This window comes from Geotrypetes seraphini, chromosome 12 (assembly GCF_902459505.1).
Source record: "Geotrypetes seraphini chromosome 12, aGeoSer1.1, whole genome shotgun sequence".
Taxonomy (NCBI): domain Eukaryota; kingdom Metazoa; phylum Chordata; class Amphibia; order Gymnophiona; family Dermophiidae; genus Geotrypetes; species Geotrypetes seraphini.
The window spans coordinates 65906278-65928660 of NC_047095.1; the positions used below are offsets into that span (position 1 = coordinate 65906278).

Genomic DNA, 22383 nt, shown 5'->3' on the forward strand with positions numbered 1-22383 from the left:
GGACCCTGTAGTTTACCCACTAATGGGCCAACACCCCCTGTTGTTCAGTGAAAGGGTAATACTAGTGAGAGAGAATCCTTTACTCTCTCACACTACTCTACAATGGTATCTGAGCACAAAGAGGTCACTATAGAGAACTGATATAAACTTGTATTGCCATTAGAGAGTTGCGTGGGGACAGAAATCCCACCCGTCCCCGCCAAAATCCCACCCGTCCCCTTAAGGAATCCCACCCGTCCCTATAAACTTCAGAAATAGTTATTTCATTTAATTATGCTACTGAATTAAAGGCTCTGGTAGAGACCCATTTACAAATAAGCAAAGAGACTTTATTAATTTGGAAATATTAATTGGGAAGAATACATACTTTGTAAACGGGTTTTTACCAAAGCCTCTAATGTAAATATAAAATATAAATACTCAGCTGATGAGAACCCCCAAGCTGTCAGCTGAGGACTTCCTTTGCAGTTGGCCGGGGGTCCCTTTTGCCAAGCTTGGCAGGCAGCAGTAGCGTCTCTGAGTCACAGATGCTGGCACCTCAGTGGCTCATGGATGCTGCCAGTGACTGTTGTGCTTGGTGGAGGGGAGTTCTGGCCGTCTCTAAAGGAGGTCCTCTGCTGGCGGTGCTTGGGGATCTCCACCAGTCACAGCAAGGGTCAGTAAGTACTTCAGCACTGAAAAAATAAAACCAGAAATGCATTTCCTTTTCTTTTGAACACAATACAAAGACATCTGCTATATACATTTCTCAAAGTTAACATATTTTAGTGAATAAATTCCGTTTTTTACCTTTGTTGTCTGGAGACTTACTTTTCCATAAAGTTGGTCCCAGTTTCTTTTTTCAGCTTTCCCATCTTCTGTAAATTCTTCTGTTGCTATCAATTGGTTCCTCCTATCAAAGTCCAGCATTTATCCTTTTCTCATCTTTCGTACCTGCCCACCAGCCCCATGTCCAACATTTCTCCTTCTATCAACCCTCTCCAGCACCATGCCACATCTCTCCCTCCATTCCCTTCACCACTATGTCCAACATTCCTCCCTCTTGCTTCCATTTCAATCTGTCCGTTCCACCACAATATTCCTCCCTCTCATCTGTACCTCACTCCCTCCCTATGACCAAAAAATTTCCTTTCTTCCATTCCCCATGTACACAACCATCTCTTTCCCTCCCTTCCTCTCTCCCAAGTTCATGCCTTCTATGTCCAAAAATGCATTCCCTCCCCCACCTCAGCATCTCTTTCCCTCCCTTCCTCTCTCCCAAGTTCATGCCTTCTGTGTCCAAAAACGCATTCCCTCCACACCAGAGCATCTCTTTCCCTCCTTTCCTCCATCCTCTTTCCCAATTTCATGCCTTGTGTCCAAAATCGCACTCCTCCCCCACCTCAGCATCTCTTTCCCTCCCTTCCTCCATCCTCTTTCCCAAGTTCATGCCTTGGGAAAAACACAAAAACACAGTCCCTCCCCAACCTCAGCATCTCTTTCCTGCCCTTCCTCCATTCTCTTTTCCAAGTTCATGTCTTATGTCCAAAAACTCACTCACTCCCCCCTTTTCTGTTCCGCCTCCCAACCTTCATCTTGTGGCCGTCTGAGCCATCCGGGCTAGGATTCTAAGGCTCTGAGCACGGCTACACCAAAATGAACATTTTCGTGTGACCCGACATGGAGTCATCCTGTAGGACTGGATTTCCTTAAAAAAAAAACTCCAAAATAAAGTTCCAACACTCAGACAGGTTAAATAAACAGTTCACTTTACTCAATGTCTTTGGAACAGGTAAGTCAGGCCTTTCAGCATTCTGATATTTTTCTCCAGATTAAATACAGCATTTATCAGAGAAAAAGAAAACCAAACGTTTGCCAAAAAGGGCAAAGAAACAAAAATAAACTTGATTAGCTATCAGCTTTACTTTGTCACTGCTTTCCAGGTCTCGCCTCATACAGAGACCTTGGCTCCCTGGAGCTTACTTAGACTGCTGAAAAGCAGTTGCTTTATTCAGTCCAAACAAAAATTATAATCCAACATTCAGGTATCCTTCATTCTTAGTCCATAGCACAAAAATAAAGGAAAAACAGCCTCTGGCAATCACTAACTATGGCTGCCAGGAAAAAGAGAGAGTCACAGGATTTGCACAATTACTGGCCTGAAAAACAGACTACAAATTCCCTCCCAGGTGGCAGCAAATCCTCTCCCCCACTCTCTTTAAGCTATCAAAGCAAAATCTTCATTCAAACAGCAAAACACAGCACACAAACAGTTTGCCAACACCTTCACTGTCTGGGGCTCAGCATTAAGTTCACCTGCATGGGTTCAGGTTCATCCTCTTCACGAGTCCAAGCCTCTGGGATATCCATGAACTCTTCAGATTGAGACAGATCTCCAGGCTGTTCAAACTGCTCTACTTCCATAGGCTGGCACTCGTTGTCCCTGTCTGGCTGGAAAGGATCCTTAGGAAGGCAAGGACCTAGCTTCCTTCCTAGCCGGCTTGCTTTTCTACTGGGAGAGACAGGGTTATATAGTTTGGGGAAACGCCCTGCTGTGTCAGCCCTGGCAGTGTTCCAAGGGCCTCTTGGGCTCCCCCGGTGGTCAGTGCTATTATTTAGCTCATCCCTAACCTGATCCTTTCCAATTCCTCCCCAGTATTTCTTTTTCACTTCTTTCTTTTCTGAGCAGACTGGGACCTGTGCTTGGTGTATACCTGACTGGTCACAATATGCAAGCAAATTACCAGCAAAATGGAGCTCGAGTCGCGAGGCTCGTCTTCTATTTCCTGCCTGCCCTGCCCCAGTACACATAGCTGACCGGAAGTCTTCCCTGATGTCAGTGCTGATGTCGGAGGGATGGCTTTGCTTAAGCCCTCCCTCTGACATCAGCGCTGACATCGGGGAAGACTTCCAGTCGGCTATGTGTGCTGCGGCAGAGCAGGTAGGAAAAAGAACACGAGCCTCGCGGCTCGAGTTGCATCGAACCCCACAGGATCCCCGCGACCCTAGGAGGCGTCCCCACGGAATCCCCGCGACCCAAAGGGGGAACCCGCGGGATCCCCACGGGTCCCCCGTCATCTCCATTCCTGTGCAGCTCTCTAATTGCCATGCCAAAACTTAGCCACTATAATCTACACCTGGTCAATGGCAGGCATAAGTAGGTGTGCCTAAGTGTGTCAAGGGAGTGTGTGGTGCGGTGGTTAGAGCTACAGCCTTGGCACCCTGAGGTTGTGGGTTTGAATCCTGCACTGCTCTTTGTGACCCTGGGCAAGTCACTTAATCCCCATTGCCCTAGGTACATTAGATAGAGTGGGAGCCCGCCGGGACAGTTAGAGGGAAAATGCTTGAGTATCTGAATAATTTGTAATCCACATAGAATTGGAGGATATGCGGAATATAAATTATTTAAAAAAAAAAAAAAGAGACATGCATAAATTATAGTATTCTATAAATAATGCATTTAAGTGGGAAATTAGCCCATCTCTTACCCATATCTCTTTTAAGTTACACACTAACATGTAAAAACCCAACACACTGCAAAGCTGGATTCTTTTTTAGGCTGTTATGTGGTACAAAAAGTTTTTAATAAACAAACATGTGCACATACTAACCACACACTAAAAAATAAAATGTATTTTTTAGCACTGGGGACATGTCTAGTGTGGTAAGGGGAGGTATTCTGCAGCTACATTGCCAAGTCCTTACCATGCTGATGGAATATTAGTGTGAGGCCATTAATGCTGAAAATAGCAAAATAAGCCATTTTACCTGCGCGGTAAAAAATGGCCTTAGTGCGTGGGAATGACCAGCTTAGGCTGCTCTCAGGTCGCTTTTTACCGCCTTTTTGGTAAAAGGGCTTCTACAGAATTTATGCATTACTTGGTAGAATAGTGTGTAAAGGATTTAGGCGTGTATGTGGCGTGTATGCACCTAATTACAGAATGGACTTTTGGGTGAAAATTGCACCCTTAACTCACTGCTGATCAGTCTGATTTGGAGAAGTGTCTGTATCCCACAGCTGGGCAGAAACCAAATTTTGTGTCTCATTCTCTGAAGTGAGACGCAGCCCCTTACCTCCTCTGGAAAAAATAGGCTTCACGTACTCTGGGTGGGTGACGAATAAGAAGGCGGTGAAGTTTCCAAACCAGAGGGGGAAGGCATCTTGGTATTGTGCTGCCCAGGACACCACTTTATCGAAATCTTTGCCATCTCGGTGAAACTGCAACGATACGTTTTTGAAAACTGTGTAGCATCAGATATTGTCCGGAGAGAGAGAGAAAAAAAAAAAAAAAAACGCACAATAATTTGGGATCTGATTTCTTAAATCTTTTCTCCCATAATATGACTGAAAAGGAAAAAAAAAAATAAAAATTGATAAACCCAACATTTTATATTGTGTCAACATTTTCTAAATTTGGATTTAGCTCACACTTTTTCCAGTAGTAACTGAAGGCGAGTTACATTTAGGTACACTAGGGGCTCCTTTTACGAAGCCGCATTAGCGGCTTTATCGCACGCACCTTTTTAGCATGCGCTAACCCCCGCGCTAGCCGTAAAACTACCGCCTGCTTAAGAGGAGGCGCTAGTGGCTAGCGCGGCCGGCAAATTAGCGCACACTATTATGCACGTTAAACCGCTAACGCGGCTTCGCAAAAGGATCCCTAGGTATTTCCCTGTCCCTGGAGAGCTTACAGTCCAAGGGGCTCATTTAAAATGCCGAGAATGTTTGTGTTTAAAATTAAACATTAGAATCCAATCAATCACTTAATAAAGTACAGTGGTGCCTCGCATAACGAACGCCTCGCACAGCGAACGCTGCGCACAACGAACTTCAGGTCTTGCTTCCTACAACGAACTTCGTTTCACACAACAAAGTCGCCCGAGCTGCATCCTTCCGCGCAGGCACCGCGCTTAACTGCCCTCTCTCCGCCTGGCTCCCTGTGCAGTGGCGGACCGTCGGCTCGCAGGGGCCCGGCGCCTACTGCTGATGCGTTGGGGGGGGCGGAGCTAATCTCGCCGCTTCCCCGATGCTAGAAAAAAAAAAAAAAATGAACAGTTAAGTCCCAGTTTTTGCCGCTGAGACTCTGCCCTCTCTCACTGTAAAATTAGACTCTACTTAGTCTGTCTTTAAATTTAAAAAATATGTTTTGTTTTAAAAAACAATTATGTTTTTAGATGTATCTAAATAAAAATAATAACAAAAAATTTATCTTTTATCTTTTTTTATGTCATCTTAGCATATTTTATGCTACAGAACAAATTATTTTTTTTAACATGTATTGTTATGGAAAAACACGTTTCACATAACGAACTTTTCGCATAACAAACTTGCTCCTGGAACCAATTAAGTTCGTTGTGTGAGGCACCACTGTATTATAATCTTCCACATATCCATATTTCAAAATCGTTTAACATACAAACATTCACATTTTGTGCACACCAGTGACTGCCGATGATGACTGGGGTTGTTCTCCCTTGAGAAGAGGAGACTGCGAGGAGATCCGATCGAGACTTTCAAAATACTGAAAGGATTCGACAAAATGGAGCAGGGAAAGCAGTTATTTACAATGTCCAATGTGGCACGGACAAGAGGACACAGACTGAAGCTGAGGGAGGACAGGTCCAGGACGAATATCAGGAAGTTCTGTTTCACGCAGCGAGTGGTGGCCACCTGGAATGCTCTCCCAGAGGAAGTAATTGCAGAATCCACCGTTCTAGGATTTAAGGGTAAACTAGATGCACATCTCCCTTGAGAAGCATACAACGATAAGGGGACTATGCCAGGGTACACCTGGCGGGGCCTCCGCGTGTGCGGACCACCAGACTTGATGGACCCAGGGTCTGATCCAGAGATGGCAATTCTTATGTTCTTATGATGTGCAGCTAAGAGGTCGGGAGTTTTCCCTCTCTGGCTTTATTGAGCAAAGGAGCCGTGGTGCCTCGTTTGAGGTCTGTACTCTGAAGGGCTTATAACCCCACACTGAGGAGTCACTGATCATGACGATAATTTAATGTATTATTATTAGAATCCTATATGGCTATTATACCTTTCACATTCCCTCTGTTTCTTCACAGGGAGCCTTTTATTTAGGTTTTATGAAGTACTTCCGATCTTTTCGATCGCTGGGCGATTGTTTGTCGTCTCTTAATGGCCATGCGCTAATTTTGAAATTAGCGCGTGAGCTCTTACCACCATCTATTTTGCGGGAAGTAAGGGCTCCTGCACTAATCCTGTGCTAATCAGTCAGCGCATACCGGTGCTCATTTGCTAACCGATTAGCGCAGGGCACGCCCGCCTTCTGCCTCAAACACACACACCCCCCAACGCAAAAAAATTCTTTTTTAGCACATGGACGGCATGCCTGTGCTGAGCTTGTACTTAGCACGTGGCTCCTGAGCATAGCCTGCTTCTGTGGACTTTGAGCAGCGGTAGGCACACGTTATTACTTACTGCTACTTAGTAAAAGGACCCCTAAGTCTGGACGTTATGCAACGGAGGGTTCACCCCCAAATTCTGAATAAGGCGTCCAAAGTTAGGCACGCAGTTTTGGACACAGATCGCAGATATGCACAGAAAGTACTGCGACTATTTATCACTTATATAACACTGAAGGCAAATGCAGCGCTGTGCATTTTAACATTTAATAGACGGTCCCTACTCTGAAGAGTTTACAATCTAACTTGGACAGACAGACATGACATATAGGGTTATGAATGCAAAAACTAAAGTGGGAGGAGTTAGGAGTTGAAAGCAGTCTCGAAGAGGTGGCTTTTTTAATTTTTTATCAAATTTCAAATTATATAATTCAAGTATCCACTTGTACAGAAAGTTGAAGAATGCAAACAACTAAAACACAACTAACACACCTGAAACACCTGGCGCACTGTTGTGGTGTTAAGCATCATGGCGTGGCTCCTTAGGCACGATTCAGGTACTGTTTTCATAGGTGCCATTAGCTGCCTTGAATTTTTTTTTTTTTAACTGCTTTTAAACAGCGTTTTGCACTTAACTTAGATGCCTGCTAAACAAAAGGTGAGAAGCGCTCCTGTGTTAAATTTGTAAAGGTAACGTGCCAAGCGAACATTAGTGTATGACCTGGAACAAATTTATTCAAATGTACCTTAAATTGTGCTCGAAGATGACCGAAACCAAACCTGCAGACAAATTGTGTTGCTTGGTTTCATTTGAAATTGTAACTGAAACCGGCTGTCCTTAATCAAAGCTGCCCACCTTCCCCTGAACAAAAGCTGCTTCTCTCCCAGACTTCCACCACCACCCATAGGGACACCCTCCCCCCCCCTTCCCACCTGGGGCCTATCATACAAGCATTGATGATCCAGTGAGTGATACATTAGAGGCAGGAATGGTCCATTGTCAAAATGGATTCTGCAGCTTTAAGCAGCAGTCTTATAAGACTGCCAGCAGAAGTCATGGCAGTCATTTTGAGATTGGAGCCGCCATGGATAGGCAATCGCACCTACCCATGCCAACTCCAATCTCAATCTAATTGCCGCAACCTCTAGCAGCAATCTCATGAGACTGCCACTTGCAGTCATAACAGCCATTTTGAGAATGGAGCTAGCAAGGTACAAGCTAGTGGGGATCACGCCTGCCCTGACTGCACCCCTGGATCACCAATGCTTGTAGGGTAGGCTGTGTCTAAGGGGAGGTCTTACTGGGGGGTTGCAGGGGGGGTCAAGGAGGGCAGGGTGCTACTTTTGTTCAAGTAGGCAATGACTGGAGGGGAGCTGCTCCTGTTCTGGGAGGGAGGGTGCAGTAGCTACACCAATATTAGGGACATTGCACTGTTTCAGCTTCAGCTGAAAACACCTGCATTTTTGGCCAAAAAGGAAACAAGACCAAATTTTAGCTAGCCTCTAAATTGCGCCATGTTGAATCTGCTGTGTGGGAAAGCCCCTTGTTCAGCTGCACTAAACCCTGATTCCAACACTCTTTAGTAAAAGAGCCCCTTAGTCTTTCATTTAGTCCCTGAAAAACCTAATGAATGAAAAATTATTTCCCTATTCTCCATTCATATGAGGTGACTGATTAACTTCCAATATGTTTATTACAGCTGTTTTGTCCAGCTACAAATCAGTGGTTCTTAGTCAAAGATTTCAGGGTAGCCACAATGAATATTAATCAGATGTATTTACATAGATATGTCCAAGAAACAAAGCTAATTTGTATAGTTTGGTAAGATGAAGCTAGTCCTGAGGGATCACAGCTGAGAATCCCTGTAAGAGTACTGGACAGATGCCAATTCTGGCCCATTAACAATGCTGGGCTAATCAATACGGCACTCCAGTATCACAGCTGGGTTTCTCTAAAGGCCTAAAAAAATGGTTGTATTGTATTTTTTTTATCTTTAGATATGTGCAAGATAAGCCAACTTATCCATATTATGTGGTACAGAGTGGAACATGCTGGGATAATCTAATTCAAAGCAAAGGGCAAAAAAAAAAATAGTAACATACATAAGAGTTGCCATACTGGTGACAGACTGAAGGTCCATCAAGCACACAGTAACCTGTTTTCAACAGTGGCCAACCGAGGTCACAAGTACCTGGCAAGATTGCAAGGAGTAAAACAGATTAATGGTACATCTGAAAGCAGACAAGACGTACGTCGGCAAGATTGTGCAAGTAGAGATGTATGTACAAGAACGAGAGGGCATTCGGAAAAGTTGGAAGGGGACAGGTTCAAAACCATTGCTAGGAAGTTTTTCTTCACCCAACGGGTGGTGGACACCTGGAATGTGCTTCCAGAGGGCGTGATAGGACAGAGTACGGTATTAGGGTTCAAGAAGGGATTGGACAATTTTCTGAAGGAAAAGGGGATAGAGGGGTATAGATAGAGGACTACTACACAGGTCCTGGACCTGTTGGGCCGCCGCGCGAGTGGACTGCTGTGCACGATGGACCTCTGGTCTGACCCAGCAGAGGCACTTCTTATGTTCTTAAGTAAAGATGTACGTCAGCAAGATTGTGCAAGTAGAGAGAAAGCTAAAAGTGAGAAGAGACCTGTCCAGAACATGATAAAAGTGAGCTGGAAGGAATGTGGTATGCACACATGCATTGTGTGGTAAGGAAAAGGTTTGCAACAGTGTGCAGCCCTGCCACTGCACAGAGTAATAATAATAATAACTTTATTCTTGTATACCGCATTACCATGGAAGTTCTATGCGGTTTACAGATGAAGAGACTGTACATTTACAGCGAAGTTACAATTTCGTTAGACGATACATATTCAGTCATGTTACATTTACATTTTAGACGATAAATATACGGTGAAGTTATTTTAGCAGCTAGTTACATTTGCTATAAGTTAGATACAGCGGTGTTACAAATGGCAGTGTTACATGCGGCGATAAAGGGTCTAGGGGGGGAGTAGAGGTCAGAAGAGGAGGAAGGAGGAGGGAGGAGAAATCAGAGGAATTTGTCAAAAAGGTAGGTTTTAGTTAACTTCCTGAATGTTTGATCAGCAAGGAAGACCTTGAAACAAAGCAGGAAGTTCCAAGGGACAGATATAGGACTAGATTCACTAACCTCACGGATCCGATCCGAGAGGTTGCCGGCTGCTCGATTTGTGACGTGTCCTCATGCAAACAGGGGCAATCGGAGTCACACACCCCCAACCGACCGCACTGGTCACTGAAGAGCGATCCTGACGCAAGCGCGAACAATCTTCTTTGCCTATAGATGGTCTGCGCATGCTTGAAATTTTTTTTTACTTTGCGAGCCCATGGTTTTAACCTGCTTTAAACCCACAGCTCGCCCTGCGGGGAAGAGCAGGAGAGTCGGGGCAGAGAGCAGGACGGCAAGAGGAGAGTCAGGGCAGAGAGCAGAGCAGTCAGAAAGGACGTGAGTGACTGGTCTTCAGCAGTCGCTTAGTTTTGGATCGGCCAACCCGGTCAGTGTGCCTGAAATTTTTTAGTGAATCGCTGCCTTCCTACATTTGCATGCCATTCCCCCTCATTTGCATGCACGGATTGGATCAGGAGTAAGGTTGGTGAATTGGGTCATGGTCGCAAAGTTATCGGGACACGATCAGTGATCCTAGTGAATCTAGCCCATAGTTCTGGAACTGAGGTTTATGTGCCCTTAAAACAGCACACTGCTAAGACAGCAAACAGGGACAGGTTTTACACCCACTTTAGAGAATACAGCACACAAAGGGGGTGGGGTAAACACCTTGGAACAGGCAGAGAGAAAGAGGCTGTTCTGTTTTTTTTTTGGGGGGAGGCAAGTAGTCCAGAAAGCATCACAGCTCCAAAGAGAACTTTGAAACTGACACCCTGCCTTCCTTAATCTCGGAGAAGCTGACTCCAGGCACACCTCAGAAAAGACCTGCAGGCAAGACCAGATAGTTAATGAGTATCATGAGCTAAGCAAGTCAGTCACCAGGGCAGTTTGGTGGGATCAAAATGTCCTTAGAGCCCAGTGAATGTGAAGATTACTTTTCAGATAATGATCACCTAAAGGTGAAGAACTACAGGTCAATTTTGTTAATATTTATTTAAGTATTCACAAAGCAAACCGATCGATGTAAACCTCATCTTATCCTTAGATACACTGCCACAAAATATGTATAGTTGAATATTTCCCTTTGATGATAAATTGTTGGCCTTAATGTACCTAGCTAGGCTCTCTCTGCTTTTATAACCTCCTTGCTCTTCTGTTACCTCGTTCTCAGAAACTCTGTTTGTTCTACTATTATCCGCCCTGAGCTATAAATCGAAATGAATAAATCCCATGCCTTCAGCATCAAGCCTGTCATTGGCTCTCTGTCTCTCCCATCCTCTTCCTGTCTCCACCACTTTCTCTTTCCCCCATTCACAGCTTCCTCAGATTCCACTCCTATAGCTGCTGTTACTTCTGCCCTTCACCTCTGCCACCATCGTCTCCCCAGCCACTGCTGATCCCACCTAGGTCCTATAATGTCCCTTGTAATGATTTCACGGACCCCCTAGGATTCTACGGACCATAGGCTGGGAACCACTACCTTATGCATTTCATGGTAATAAGAACATACGAGTTCCCATACTGATACAGACTGGGGGTCCAACGAGCCCAGAATCCTGTTTCCAACAGTGGCCAATCCAGGGCACAAGTACTACACCTGGCAAGATCCCAAAATTTGTAGAAGCGTAAAACAGTGAATCAGACTAGCTGGAAAAGCGAGAAACACCTACAGACACATATCAAAGGAGAATTGGAGCATGTTAAAGTCAGCTATAACCCCCCCCCCAACCAACATGAAGCAAATTCGGTCGGTAGCTGTGGTGCTGATATTCAGGGCTGGTAGCAGTCACTTAAGGTCTATTTGTTTTGTCAGTCTTTTCATTAAGTTTTGTTTGAATTATTTTGATATATTTATTTGTTTATATTTTTTCTACACCACTTAAGAACTAAATGGTTCACATGAGTTAAAACAAACATAATATTTATGAGAAACTAAAATGTTAAAATCAACAGAAGAGAACTAACTTTACTTTTCCAAAGAACTGTTAAGTCATAAGAATCCGGTGAGAAACAATTGGGTTTTTAGCCGTTTCTTGAATTGAAACCGATCAATACATTGTTGCAACTGACCTAAAAAGCAATGCACATCTTAACTCCAGCTATTTAATTTTATTTTCCAACTATATGATTTTATTTTTTCATTTATATATTTCCAGCTATATAATTTTATTTTCCATTTTTAGCTGTATGTATTGGTTATGTTTTATTTTTATGAATGTCATTCATAAGAACTGCCATCTCCGGATCAGAGCTTCGGTCCATCAAGTCCGACAATCCACGCACGCGGAGGCCCAGCCAGGCGTACACCTGGCGTCATTTTAGTTACCCATATCCCTCTATGCCTCTCGTAAGGAGATGTGCGTCTAGATTGCTTTTAAATCCTAGAACGTTGGATTCCGCAATAACCTTCTCTGGGAGAGCATTCCAGGTGTCCTGCATTATAGATAAAAATAAATTTTTGCCTTACCTCATGCACATTCCCATACAACCAGTGGCATGGAGGACCCACGAAACCATCCAAGGCTTTAACTATTTGCTTCCTTCGAAAAAGGACCCTCACTATCTTCTGGAGGACAAGTCCCAGGCTTAAAAGAAGAAGAAGGGGGAAAATCTGACTGATGTCCCAGGTTTTCCAAGAGAAGCTGAGCATCTGCTCTATAATAGATGCCATGTTTTTGCAGCAATGGGGCTGTGGCAGGCAAGCTATTTCTTTTTTCTTCTGCCTCTATTTACGCCTAGAATTGCAATCCAGGTCATTCAACCAATAAACAGGTGGTTGCAACACCTCCCCCCCCCCAACAATCTTTGCCCTCCTGCAGATTCCAAGAGTTGCGTCTCGATCACCATCTAGTGGCAAGAGTAGGTATTGGGGGAAAATGCTTGCAGACGCGCAGAGCCGGGTTAAAGGATAGGCACGTGCCTCGGGCGCGCAAACATCAGGGGGGAGGGGCCCAGCGGCGTTAGGGGAAGGCGAACAAGCTTTCCGGGCATCTTCTCTTCCCCTTTCCGGGGGCGGCAAACAAGGCAGCTGTCCCGGGATCCAGGCAGCTCAATTAGCCGCCCTCTGGCCGCGACCACAGACACCGCGGCACATTCCCTCTGCATCGCTATAGGCTCTGCCGATCTTGATCCCGCCTCTGACGTGACTTCCTGTGTTTGAGGGGCGGAGCGACGCAGGCGAGCGTGGAAGGTCCCGCGCGCTTCTGACGTCGCCGGCCCGAGGTCCCGAAGCAGCGTCTGAGTGAGCGGACTGGGCTGAGATGTATAGAGAGGGAAAAATCCGCGGAGTATGTACAGATGAAGCCTCGGGCAGGATTTTCCCTTTTCTGTTCCTCTGGGAAACCCTTTGGTTAAATGGACCTAAAACCTCACGTCCTTAAAAATCTCAGGTCTGCGCCACTTTTAGGGCGCCTTTTACGAAGGTGTGCTAGCGTTTTTAGCGCACGCAGGAAATTACCGCTTCTAGAACTAACGCCAGCTCAATTATGCGTTAAAGCCCTAGCGCACCTTAGTCTCTAGCTCTGACAGACCTCTATGACATTTTAGCGCTGATGCTTTTCCCACCCTAGGCTGAGACCAGCGGCAGAACTTTTGCCCTGGGGTCTGTGCCACTTTTAGTCTCAGCCTAGGGAGGGAAAAGCATCAGCGCTAAAATGTCATAGAGGTCTGTCAGAGCCAGAGACTAAGGGCTCCTTTTACGAAGGCACGCTAGGGCCTCAATGCGTGGAATAGCGCACACTAAAATGCTGGATGCGCTAGCTGCTACCACCTCCTTCTGAGCAGGCGGTAGATTTTTGGCTAGCGTGCACTAATCCGGTGCGTGCGGTAAAACCCGTAGCACACCTTCGTAAAAAGGAGCCCTAAAAGTGGCACGAACCTGAGATTTTTTTTTTTTACATTTTTATTGATTTTACAATCTTCAATAGTGCAATACATAAATACAGTCAAACCTTGGTTTGCGAGCATAATTTGTCCCGGAAGCATGCTCGTAATCCAAAGCACTCATATATAAAAGCGAATTTCCCCACAGGAAATAATGGAAACTCAGACGATTCGTTCCACAACCCCAAAACTTTAATACAAAATGCTACACGTATTTGTATTGCAAGACCTCACTCATTTAGAACAGTCACTACACTCCTGTGGTGTCAGAGAGAAAGAGAAAGAGAGGGGAGAGAAGAGAGGGGAGAGAGAGAAATAGAGAGGAGAGAGAAAAAGAGAGGAGAGAGAAGAGAGAAAAAAAAAAGAGAGGAGAAAAAAGATAGAGAGAGAAAGAGAGGAGAGAGAAGAGAGAGGAGAGAGAAGAGAGAGAGAAAAAGAGAGGAGAGAGACGAGAGAGGAAAGAGGAGAGAGAGGGAGAGACAGAGAGAAAAGAACCATCAGATCAGTTGTGATGTGTATATACTGTATGTACTTGTATTGCAAGACATTGCTTGTATATCAAGTTAAAATTTAATCAAATGTTTTGCTTGTCTTGCAAACCAAGTTACTTGCAATCCAAGGTTTTACTGTATATCATATATAATAAGTCAATATAAGCACATTTAACTTTCCAATATACATTACCAACCAATTTCTCCACCTACCCCCACCCTCCCACCTAATAATAATTTAATAAAACACAGAAACATAGGGGTCCTTTTATCAAGGCGCGGTAGGGGTTTAATGCGCAGAATACCGCGTGTTAAACCGCCTGCCACGCTAGTCGCTAACACCTCCATTGACGAGGCGTTAGGTTAACGCGTGATTAAATGTCCGACGTGCTAACCCCGCTAGCGCGGCTTGATAAAAGGACCCCATAGATTTCCCCAATAACCTTACCATATTAGCCATATCCTTCCATCCTCCCACCCATCCCAAGTGTAAATATTTAAAAATCAAATTATGACAGAAACTGACTCGCAATCAAAAACCTATTATAGTGAATTAACATAGGATATCAATGGGCCCCATACTAATTTAAATATATTAACCATGCCCCAAACTATCAGCGTTCATCCTTTCAAATCTATAACTCAGATTTTTAAGGTTGTGCAGTTCAGATCGATGAGGTCCGCGAGGTTAGATGCACTGCAGACCTTTGCACACATTTTTAACCCCCCCCCCCCCAGATCGCGGCAGCCGCCATCAGCTCAGTGGGCCCTTTTTCGGCACTTATACCTGTTTTGACTTGGTCTACGTCAAAACGTATAAGTGCCGACTAGGCAACCTGTCAAAATGTTTGCTTATACCTGCTGCACGCCTAGGTGTAGGTCGGCCCACCTCCCGCCCTTTCCCCTCCTCTAAAAACGCCTCTTTTCACTCTATACGTTTAGAGGCAGGGGAAAGGCCTAAGCTGGTTTTAGATACCTCTAAAACCAGCTTTGGTTATTGGTACTTGGACGATCAGGCTTTTTGATCGTCCAACTGCCCATTTAGGCCACTTTTTAGATTTTTTTTTTTTTTTAATTATTATTATTATGAGCCCCCTAACCTTTTTGGCTAATCCTTTTAGCTTCTTTTTAACAATTTTCATCATTTTATCAGTCACCCTTTCAAAAATTCTTTGTGATTTACTCCAGGTATTAGCTCAAATGTGATCATGTTATAATCACTGTTTCCCAGAGGACCCAACACTATGTCTTGAACTCTGCTGAGGACTAGATCTTAAACAGCTCTCTCCCTCTTGTCAATTCCTGGATCCATAAGGCAGTCATATATGTAGGAATTTTACCTCCTTATCACTCCCTGATGTAACATTTTTCCAGTCAATATTGGGGTAGTTGAAATCACTGAAGATCATAACTATAAATCCTATGCTTGCCAAAGTTGGAGGATGTTGAGCAAAAAAAAAATTAACATAGTGGAGTAAAGACCTGAGCATAATAAAGAGTTCTGCAAACTTAGCAATCTGCTATAAAATCCAGGCTCACTTTCAAATCACAGGTCAAGAAAAAATGCTGTTCACAATTAATTTCTTAAAAGCTCGCAAAAAGTTTTCTTTACCACTTTAAACCACAGCTGTTCCAACACAATATTACAATGAACTATGTTCTTTTGTTTAACCTCAGCACTCTGTCCAACCAGCTGCCCATTTAAAAATCCAAGACAAAGTTAACGATGGGGAAAAAAAAAAAAGCAAACGCTAGTTTCCTGTTCCCTTGATCAAGATTCCTCTGCGAGATGTAATGGAGATCTGTGTGAACCTATTCAGCAATTTATTAGCTTTCATAACAATTATCAGGCTTATCGTGTTTCTAACACCACTGGATGTATGCAGCACTGCTTAATGCAGGTAAGCATTCAGGTAAGTCTCTTCCCCAAAGGGCGCACAATTGAAATAGGTATTACAGGAGAACATTGGGAAAACCAAGATATATGCAACTATGGTAATACAAGAAGTCCAGAGGGCACTGCATAAGTTGATACTGAATCAAAAAACACTCCTGTGGCAGAACACTATATATATATATATATTAAGGGCCCGATTCTTGAAAACACACATCCCGATGGCAGGCGTCCTATCACTGTCTGGCAGCCAATTGGGATGTATGTTTTAAAAAAAAGGTTTCTGAGGCAGGATGCTCATCACGGTATAGCGGTATATAAGAAATCAATTATTATTATTATTATATGGTAGGCTTCAGGAGTGCATCTATGGAGACATGCAGATGCTTAGCAATGCTTAAGCACACCCTAGTTGGGTTATGGGTGTGACTTCGCCTGGCAGTGGCCTTGGGGGGGGCTTAGGCATTACCACAAATCTACATAGACATGAGACAGACACCTTAAATGTAGGCCTGCAAAATACTGACCTACATTTTGGGCGCCTGACCAGGAGTGTAGATGCGATTCTCTTTTGGACACCAACACGTGATTGACATGTGATTGGTAGCCGATTCTTAGGCAGCCGCCGATGTTGGCGTGCAAAAGAGAATCAGGCCCTCAGGGCTCTCAACTTCCTCCTCGGGTCCACACAGACAGTGTGGTTTTCAGGATACTCACATGAACATGCATAGAGTAGATTTGGATTTTCTGCTTCCTAATATGTAAATGTATGTCATGCAATATTCATGATGGCTGATCAGGTGATCCCCAAAGAAAAGGTTGAGAACCACTGTTATTACTTCAGAGTAGAGAGTTGTGCGGGGACAGAAACCCCACCCATCCCTGCCCGTCCCCGCCAGGATCCTCTCCATCCCCACAAGGAATTACCTCCATCCCTGCCTGTCTCCATAAAATGCAATTACTTCTGACAGGATCATCAATTCCACAGTTTCTTTTGTGTTTGCATTCAAGTTTCAAATTTCAAGTTTATTAGGATTTTATATACCGCCTATCAAGGTTATCTAAGCGGTTTTTACAATCAGGTACTCAAGCAATGCTGTTTTCCTTGTGGAGTCTCTTTGGTGGAACCCTTTTTTTTTTTTCTGTTCAGGTAATTAACTTATAAACCCCCTCTTTTACTAAGGCTGACGTTTCCATTATATTATATGGACAAAACCCTGCTTCCAAAGCCTTCCATCCCTGTGGGAGTCCCGTTGACTAGACTGGGGTCCCCGTGGGAGTCCTGTGGGTTAGGGGAGATTCCCGCGGGGTTCCCGTGATCCCTGTTCCCGTGCAGACCTCTACTTCACAGGCTCAGCATTCATTGCAGTGTGACCCAAAAGGGGGCAATTCTATAAGGAGCCAATAAGAAAAGATCAGTAATGGGGGTATTCTTCTAGTTATTTACACAGGAGCCAACTCTAGGAGTACCAGTGGGTGTTGAGTAACCTTAATATTGAGCAAGCCCTCCAATTTGTCCAAGAATGGGCAATTTCTATTGTGTTTGCACCTCCAATCATTTAGAGGCCCTTTTACTAAAACTTAGGGGGGAAGGAGATTCCTGAACAGGCACTACCACATTAGCTCCTGCTAAATGCTAAAGACACCCACAGGAATATAATGGGCATCTTTAGCGTTTAGCACATGATAACACGATTAGCATGTGGTAATGCAGTTAGCGCTCGTTGATGAATTTTTCCCCCCCCCTTAGTATGCACTGACGGGCATAAAATAGGATGCACAAAATTTAGGTCCCAGAAGTGACGTCCAAGAGAGTGTCAAAGCTGACACGGGCAACAAGTTGGTGGCTGCTTGTGCCGAAGTGAAAAAGGTATTGGGGAAGGGGCGCGTGCGTGGCAGGGGGAGGAGTGGGAAGGGGCGTAGAGGAGAAGGGGGGCCGGCGCCCCGAGAAAGACCACGCCTACCCCCCCATCTTACTACGCCACTGTGTGTAAGGATGCAATAAGGCTACTTTTTTCCCATAGCTTAGCTAACACAGGGGTCCAGTGTCAGTCGGTCCTCGAGGGCCGCAATCCAGTTGGGTTTTCAGGATTTCCCCAATGAATATGTATGAAAACAGTGCATGCACATAGATCTCATGCATATTCATTGGGGAAATCCTGAAAACCCGACTGCATTGCGGCCCTCGAGAACCAACTTTGACACCCCATCTGCTTGAATAATGCGTATCATTGAAAATCAATAATATAAATCCACATTTCACATCCTATCAACAGCAGCAGTTGATTCCAGAGAAATACTGAACATGAAACTTCCCTAGTTACTTGTCAATCCATTTCTTAATGGCTAATACTGATGCACTCTTCCCTTCACAGCTGGCCTGATATTACTGCAAATCCAGATGCTTTTGAGGTCAGCTACAACAATTTCATAAAGCCCTAAAAACTTTGTTGTTCACACAATATCTTAATGGTTTACCTACTGAAGTGACAAATTGATAGCATTTTCACATTCTCTTTCTCAGGTTCGTATTATATATTCTGGTCTTAATTATTTGTGAACCGAGTCGAGCTCTGTTAGGAGATAACCCGGTATATAAACCAAAGACTAGACTAGACTCACCTCCTGGAAGTGTCCGTGGAACCAGTGGGGGGGAGGGCCGGGGAAGCTCTCCAGGGCTCTGATCAGCTCTTTCCGTCGGTGGTACAGTTGGATCATTTTCAGCAGCACCAGAGTCAAGCAGAATACAGACATCAAGTGCCACACGCGAGAAATGTTCACAGACAGCAGAGAGTCTAGAAGAGACGCCATAGCCTGGCCTTGTTTATTTGTTTGTTGGTTTGTTTGGGTTTTTTTGCTACATTGCAATGTGCATCACTATGTTGAAGAGGTGGGGCAGTGCAGACTGGGTAATCTGGCAGTCAGCATCCCGTGCAAAATCTGAATCCTGAAGATACCAAAGCAAAATCCATTCCCTTTGTCTCCCCATCTCTTATGTCTGAGGTGGGGCACGGCGCCATCTGCTGGATATATTTTAAAATTGCTAAATTTAATTTAACAGATTGGCTGATTTTTGCTGGGGGAAAAAAATTCACGGATGCCCTGCTCTGGGTGACTTTTCTCGCCTGCTCTTTCTGAAGATGAGATTTATTTGCTGGTAATATAACATTTCTGAGGAGAAAGACTGTGGTAGTACCCCAGAATTTGCAATTTTTACCTGAATGCAGAGACTTTATCGCAGTGTATACTGTATAGTCCGATATACGAACACATTCCTAGATCACACTTTCATCAGAGGTTTGACTTCTGTGTCCAGGAATGGCCCTTCCTAATCCGGAGGCACTAGCAAACAGATTTGGCATGGTTAACAAATGGGGTGAAGGAAGCTATTACTGAATATAAACCAATCCGAATATAAACCGTGGCTTCGTAAAAGGAGCCCTTAGCAGGTTTTGATGCGTTTTGCATCCAGCTTCTTCTGAAACCCCAACAAAAACTTTCAATGGTGCTGGTCTTGTGCCCTGGGCTTGAAGTTATAGGCATTTTCTTTTTCTTTTTAGAACAGTAAAATACATCAGTGACCAGCACCCTACTATCATCAGTATCTACTCTTCCTCATTTATTCAGTCTCAGACCCTGTATTTCACCTGACACAACAAATGCCTTTTGAGTAATCTCTTGAAATTCTGTATATCCTGCTGCTGGTGAATATACTGAGGGATGTTATTTCATTCCCTGGGCCCAATGCAATGGAAAATACTATCTCTGGATGATGTTAACCTCAAGTCTCTTACAGAAGGAATTTGCAGAACAAAATGTTCTGCTGACCGCAGCAATCAAGGCAGAGCATGTGGCAGGATACTCTGGATGAGATGTTTAGGGGCCAAGTTGTATTGGGTCTCTTACTATTTAGGCATGTCATATAGAATTGGGCTTTTAGACTATAAATTGATTAGCAAACTGGGCTCCTCAAGAAATTATAGAATCTGTTGATATGCACATGTAAATTTTACAAAACCTGAGGGCCAAATATGAAATAGTCGTGAAAAGGACATGTTTAGGAAACTTCTTAAGACTCAATTATTTGTAATGTAATGTAATGTAATTTATTTCTTATATACCGCTACATCCGTTAGGTTCTAAGCGGTTTACAGAAAATATACATTAAGATTAGAAATAAGAAAGGTACTTGAAAATTTCCCTTACTGTCCCGAAGGCTCACAATCTAACTAAAGTACCTGGAGGGTAATAGAGAAGTGAAAAGTAGAGTTAGAGGAAAAATAAAAATAAAATAAACATTTTAACAAGACAGCATTGATCTAAATACTTTGGAAGGTAGAAGAGAGGAGAGAAAGGAATAGAAGCAGAAGGGGGAGCCGTTGAACAGTAGAATTCTGGAGAAATTTAAATGATAGAAATAGAACAAAACAAAGACAAAAGGCAAAACAATAGATAAGATTAAAGATAAATCATAAGCTGGAAAGAAAAATAAAATAAAACTTTGTCTTCAATCCACGGTTTCAGCGTCAGTGATGAAGTGGAGCAAGTAAGTTTAGGAGGAGCGATTGACGTTTCCAGAAAGGGCTTCTTCAGGGAAGAGACTTGGCAGACAGTCCCAGGATGCCTATGTCTCCTCCCCTGCGATGTTCTCCCATCCATGCATTCCCTCCCAGACACACTGCCCGTGCCCCAGCCGCTCCAAGGAGGCTGCCCCAGATGAGGCCCATGGTGAATGCAGGATTCTCTCCTCTGCGGGAAAGCCGCCCGGAGCCGACAGTGGATTGCATGGGGGGAAGAGTTCACACTCTTGGTAGGATCGGGTCTGTGTGCTCTCGGTGGTTGTGGCTGGTCTCGTTGCTGCTTGGGTGTAAAAGCAGTTGATCTCCACTGCTGCTGATATTTAAAAGCAGGCAGATTGATCTCTCCAATGGACTGCAGGGGGAGGAGTTCACACTCCTGGCAGGATCGGGTCTGTGGGCTCTTGGTGGTTGCGGTAGGTCTCGCTGCTGCTTGTATGTAAAAGCAGTTGTTTTTCTACTGCTGCTGATATTTAAAGCAGGTAGATTGATCTCTTAAACGGGATATAGGGGGAGGAGCTCACATGCCTGGTTGGATCGGGGCAAGGGCTCCTATTATAGGCTGCTTAGGTGTAAAAGCAGTTGATCTCCTACTTCTGATAATATTTAAAAGCAAGCATATTGATTTTTCCAACGGAATGCTGGGGGAAGAGCTTACTTGTTTGGCTGGATCAGGGCAAAGGGCTCTCGGTAGTGGTGGCTGGTCCTGTTGCTGCATAGGTGTAAAAAACAGTTGATCTTCCTAGTGGACTGCAAGGGGAGGTGGAGCTCACACTCTTGGTTGGATCGGGTCTGTGGGCTCTTGGTAGTTGCGGATAGTTCCGCTGCTGCTGAGGTGTAAAAGCAGTTGATTTCCCACTGTTGCTGATATTTAAAAGCAGGTAGATTGATCTCTCCAATGGACTGCAGAGGGAGGAGCTCACATGCCTGGCTGGATCAGGGCAAAGGGCTCTTGGTAGTGGTGGCTGGTCCTGCTGCTGCTTAGGTGTAAAAGCAGTTGATTTTCCTAGCGAACTGCAGGGAGGGTGGAGCTCATATTTTTGCAGGACCGGGACTGTGGGTTTTTGGTGGGTTGGTCCCGTTACAATTATTTGTAGATGCCTTTTATCTAGTTAATAACTGCCCTCTCTGGTAAAGTTGATGAACAATTCATGACTTTTTAAAACATGGCTTTAGGATTACTTTTGTATGTTTATGTTATGATGATTTTGTTTTAAATTATGTAATTCTGTAAACCGTTTAGTTTTAAACGGTATAGAAATTTTTAAAAATAAATAAATAATAAAATAAATACTTGAGGATGAATATATTTTAGGGATTCTGCCCTAGTAAAAAATTTAGAAGTCCCTATTGAAAGCCGTTGAAGGGGGGGGGGGTAGAGGAAACAGAAAAATGCTTACTATACCTAAGGGCTCCTTTTACTAAGGTGCGCTAGCATTTTTAGCTCGTGCTAACCCCACACTATGCGGCTAGAACTAATGCCAGCTCAATGTTGGCGTTAGCGTCTAGCGGGCGCTATTCCACGCGTTAATGCCCTAACGCAGCTTAGTAAAAGGAGCCCTAAAAGGCTGTGGGCTAAAGCCAAACCTATTGCAGTGCTTTGATCAACTGGAAATGGAGGCTGAAAAGACCTACTTAACTTTCATAGGTACCAAATGGACAAATGTGGGATGAATCTCTTTTTAGGATTAGAAATAGAAAAAAAAATAAGATGCAGTACATATAATTTTTTATGTTATTGCAGAAGTGTATTTTTAAATTGGTCAAATTTTATTACTAGGACATATGCATGACGTAAAAAAATAAAAATCCTGTTGCAGGAAAATAGAGGCCGTTAATTCTTCCTAGCCAGAAGCACATTCTGCAAGAAAGTGCATGGAATGCTGGGGGGGGGGGGGGAATTTGTAGCTTCTGCACTAAAAAAAAAATAAAAAAAATAAAAAGCCGAACCTAAACTCCCCTTGCACCGATTTTATTGCTAAAGCCAACGCCTGACACAGCAGATGAAGTTACGGCCTGAGTCCGTCACGTGGTG

At 44.1% G+C, this 22383-nt stretch overlaps 1 protein-coding gene across 4 annotated transcripts in view; it reads right to left on the minus strand.

The window, feature by feature from the left end:
- Positions 1 to 12613, minus strand: part of LOC117346558 (cytochrome P450 4B1-like) — a 59460-nt gene extending 46847 nt beyond the window's left edge. The window contains exons 1-2 of one of the 4 annotated variants that reach the window (XM_033916327.1): positions 11972 to 12613; positions 4083 to 4221 (exon numbers count right to left, since the gene is read on the minus strand). In XM_033916327.1, the coding sequence (XP_033772218.1) occupies positions 4083 to 4221; positions 11972 to 12175 (343 nt within the window). In that variant the 5' untranslated portion in view covers positions 12176 to 12613. Of the gene's footprint in view, positions 1 to 4053; positions 4222 to 9528; positions 9700 to 11971 lie in introns of those variants that run through there. The other 3 variants (XM_033916326.1, XM_033916329.1, XM_033916328.1) reach the window with 3 other exon arrangements.
- Positions 12614 to 22383: the final 9770 nt, after the last annotated feature.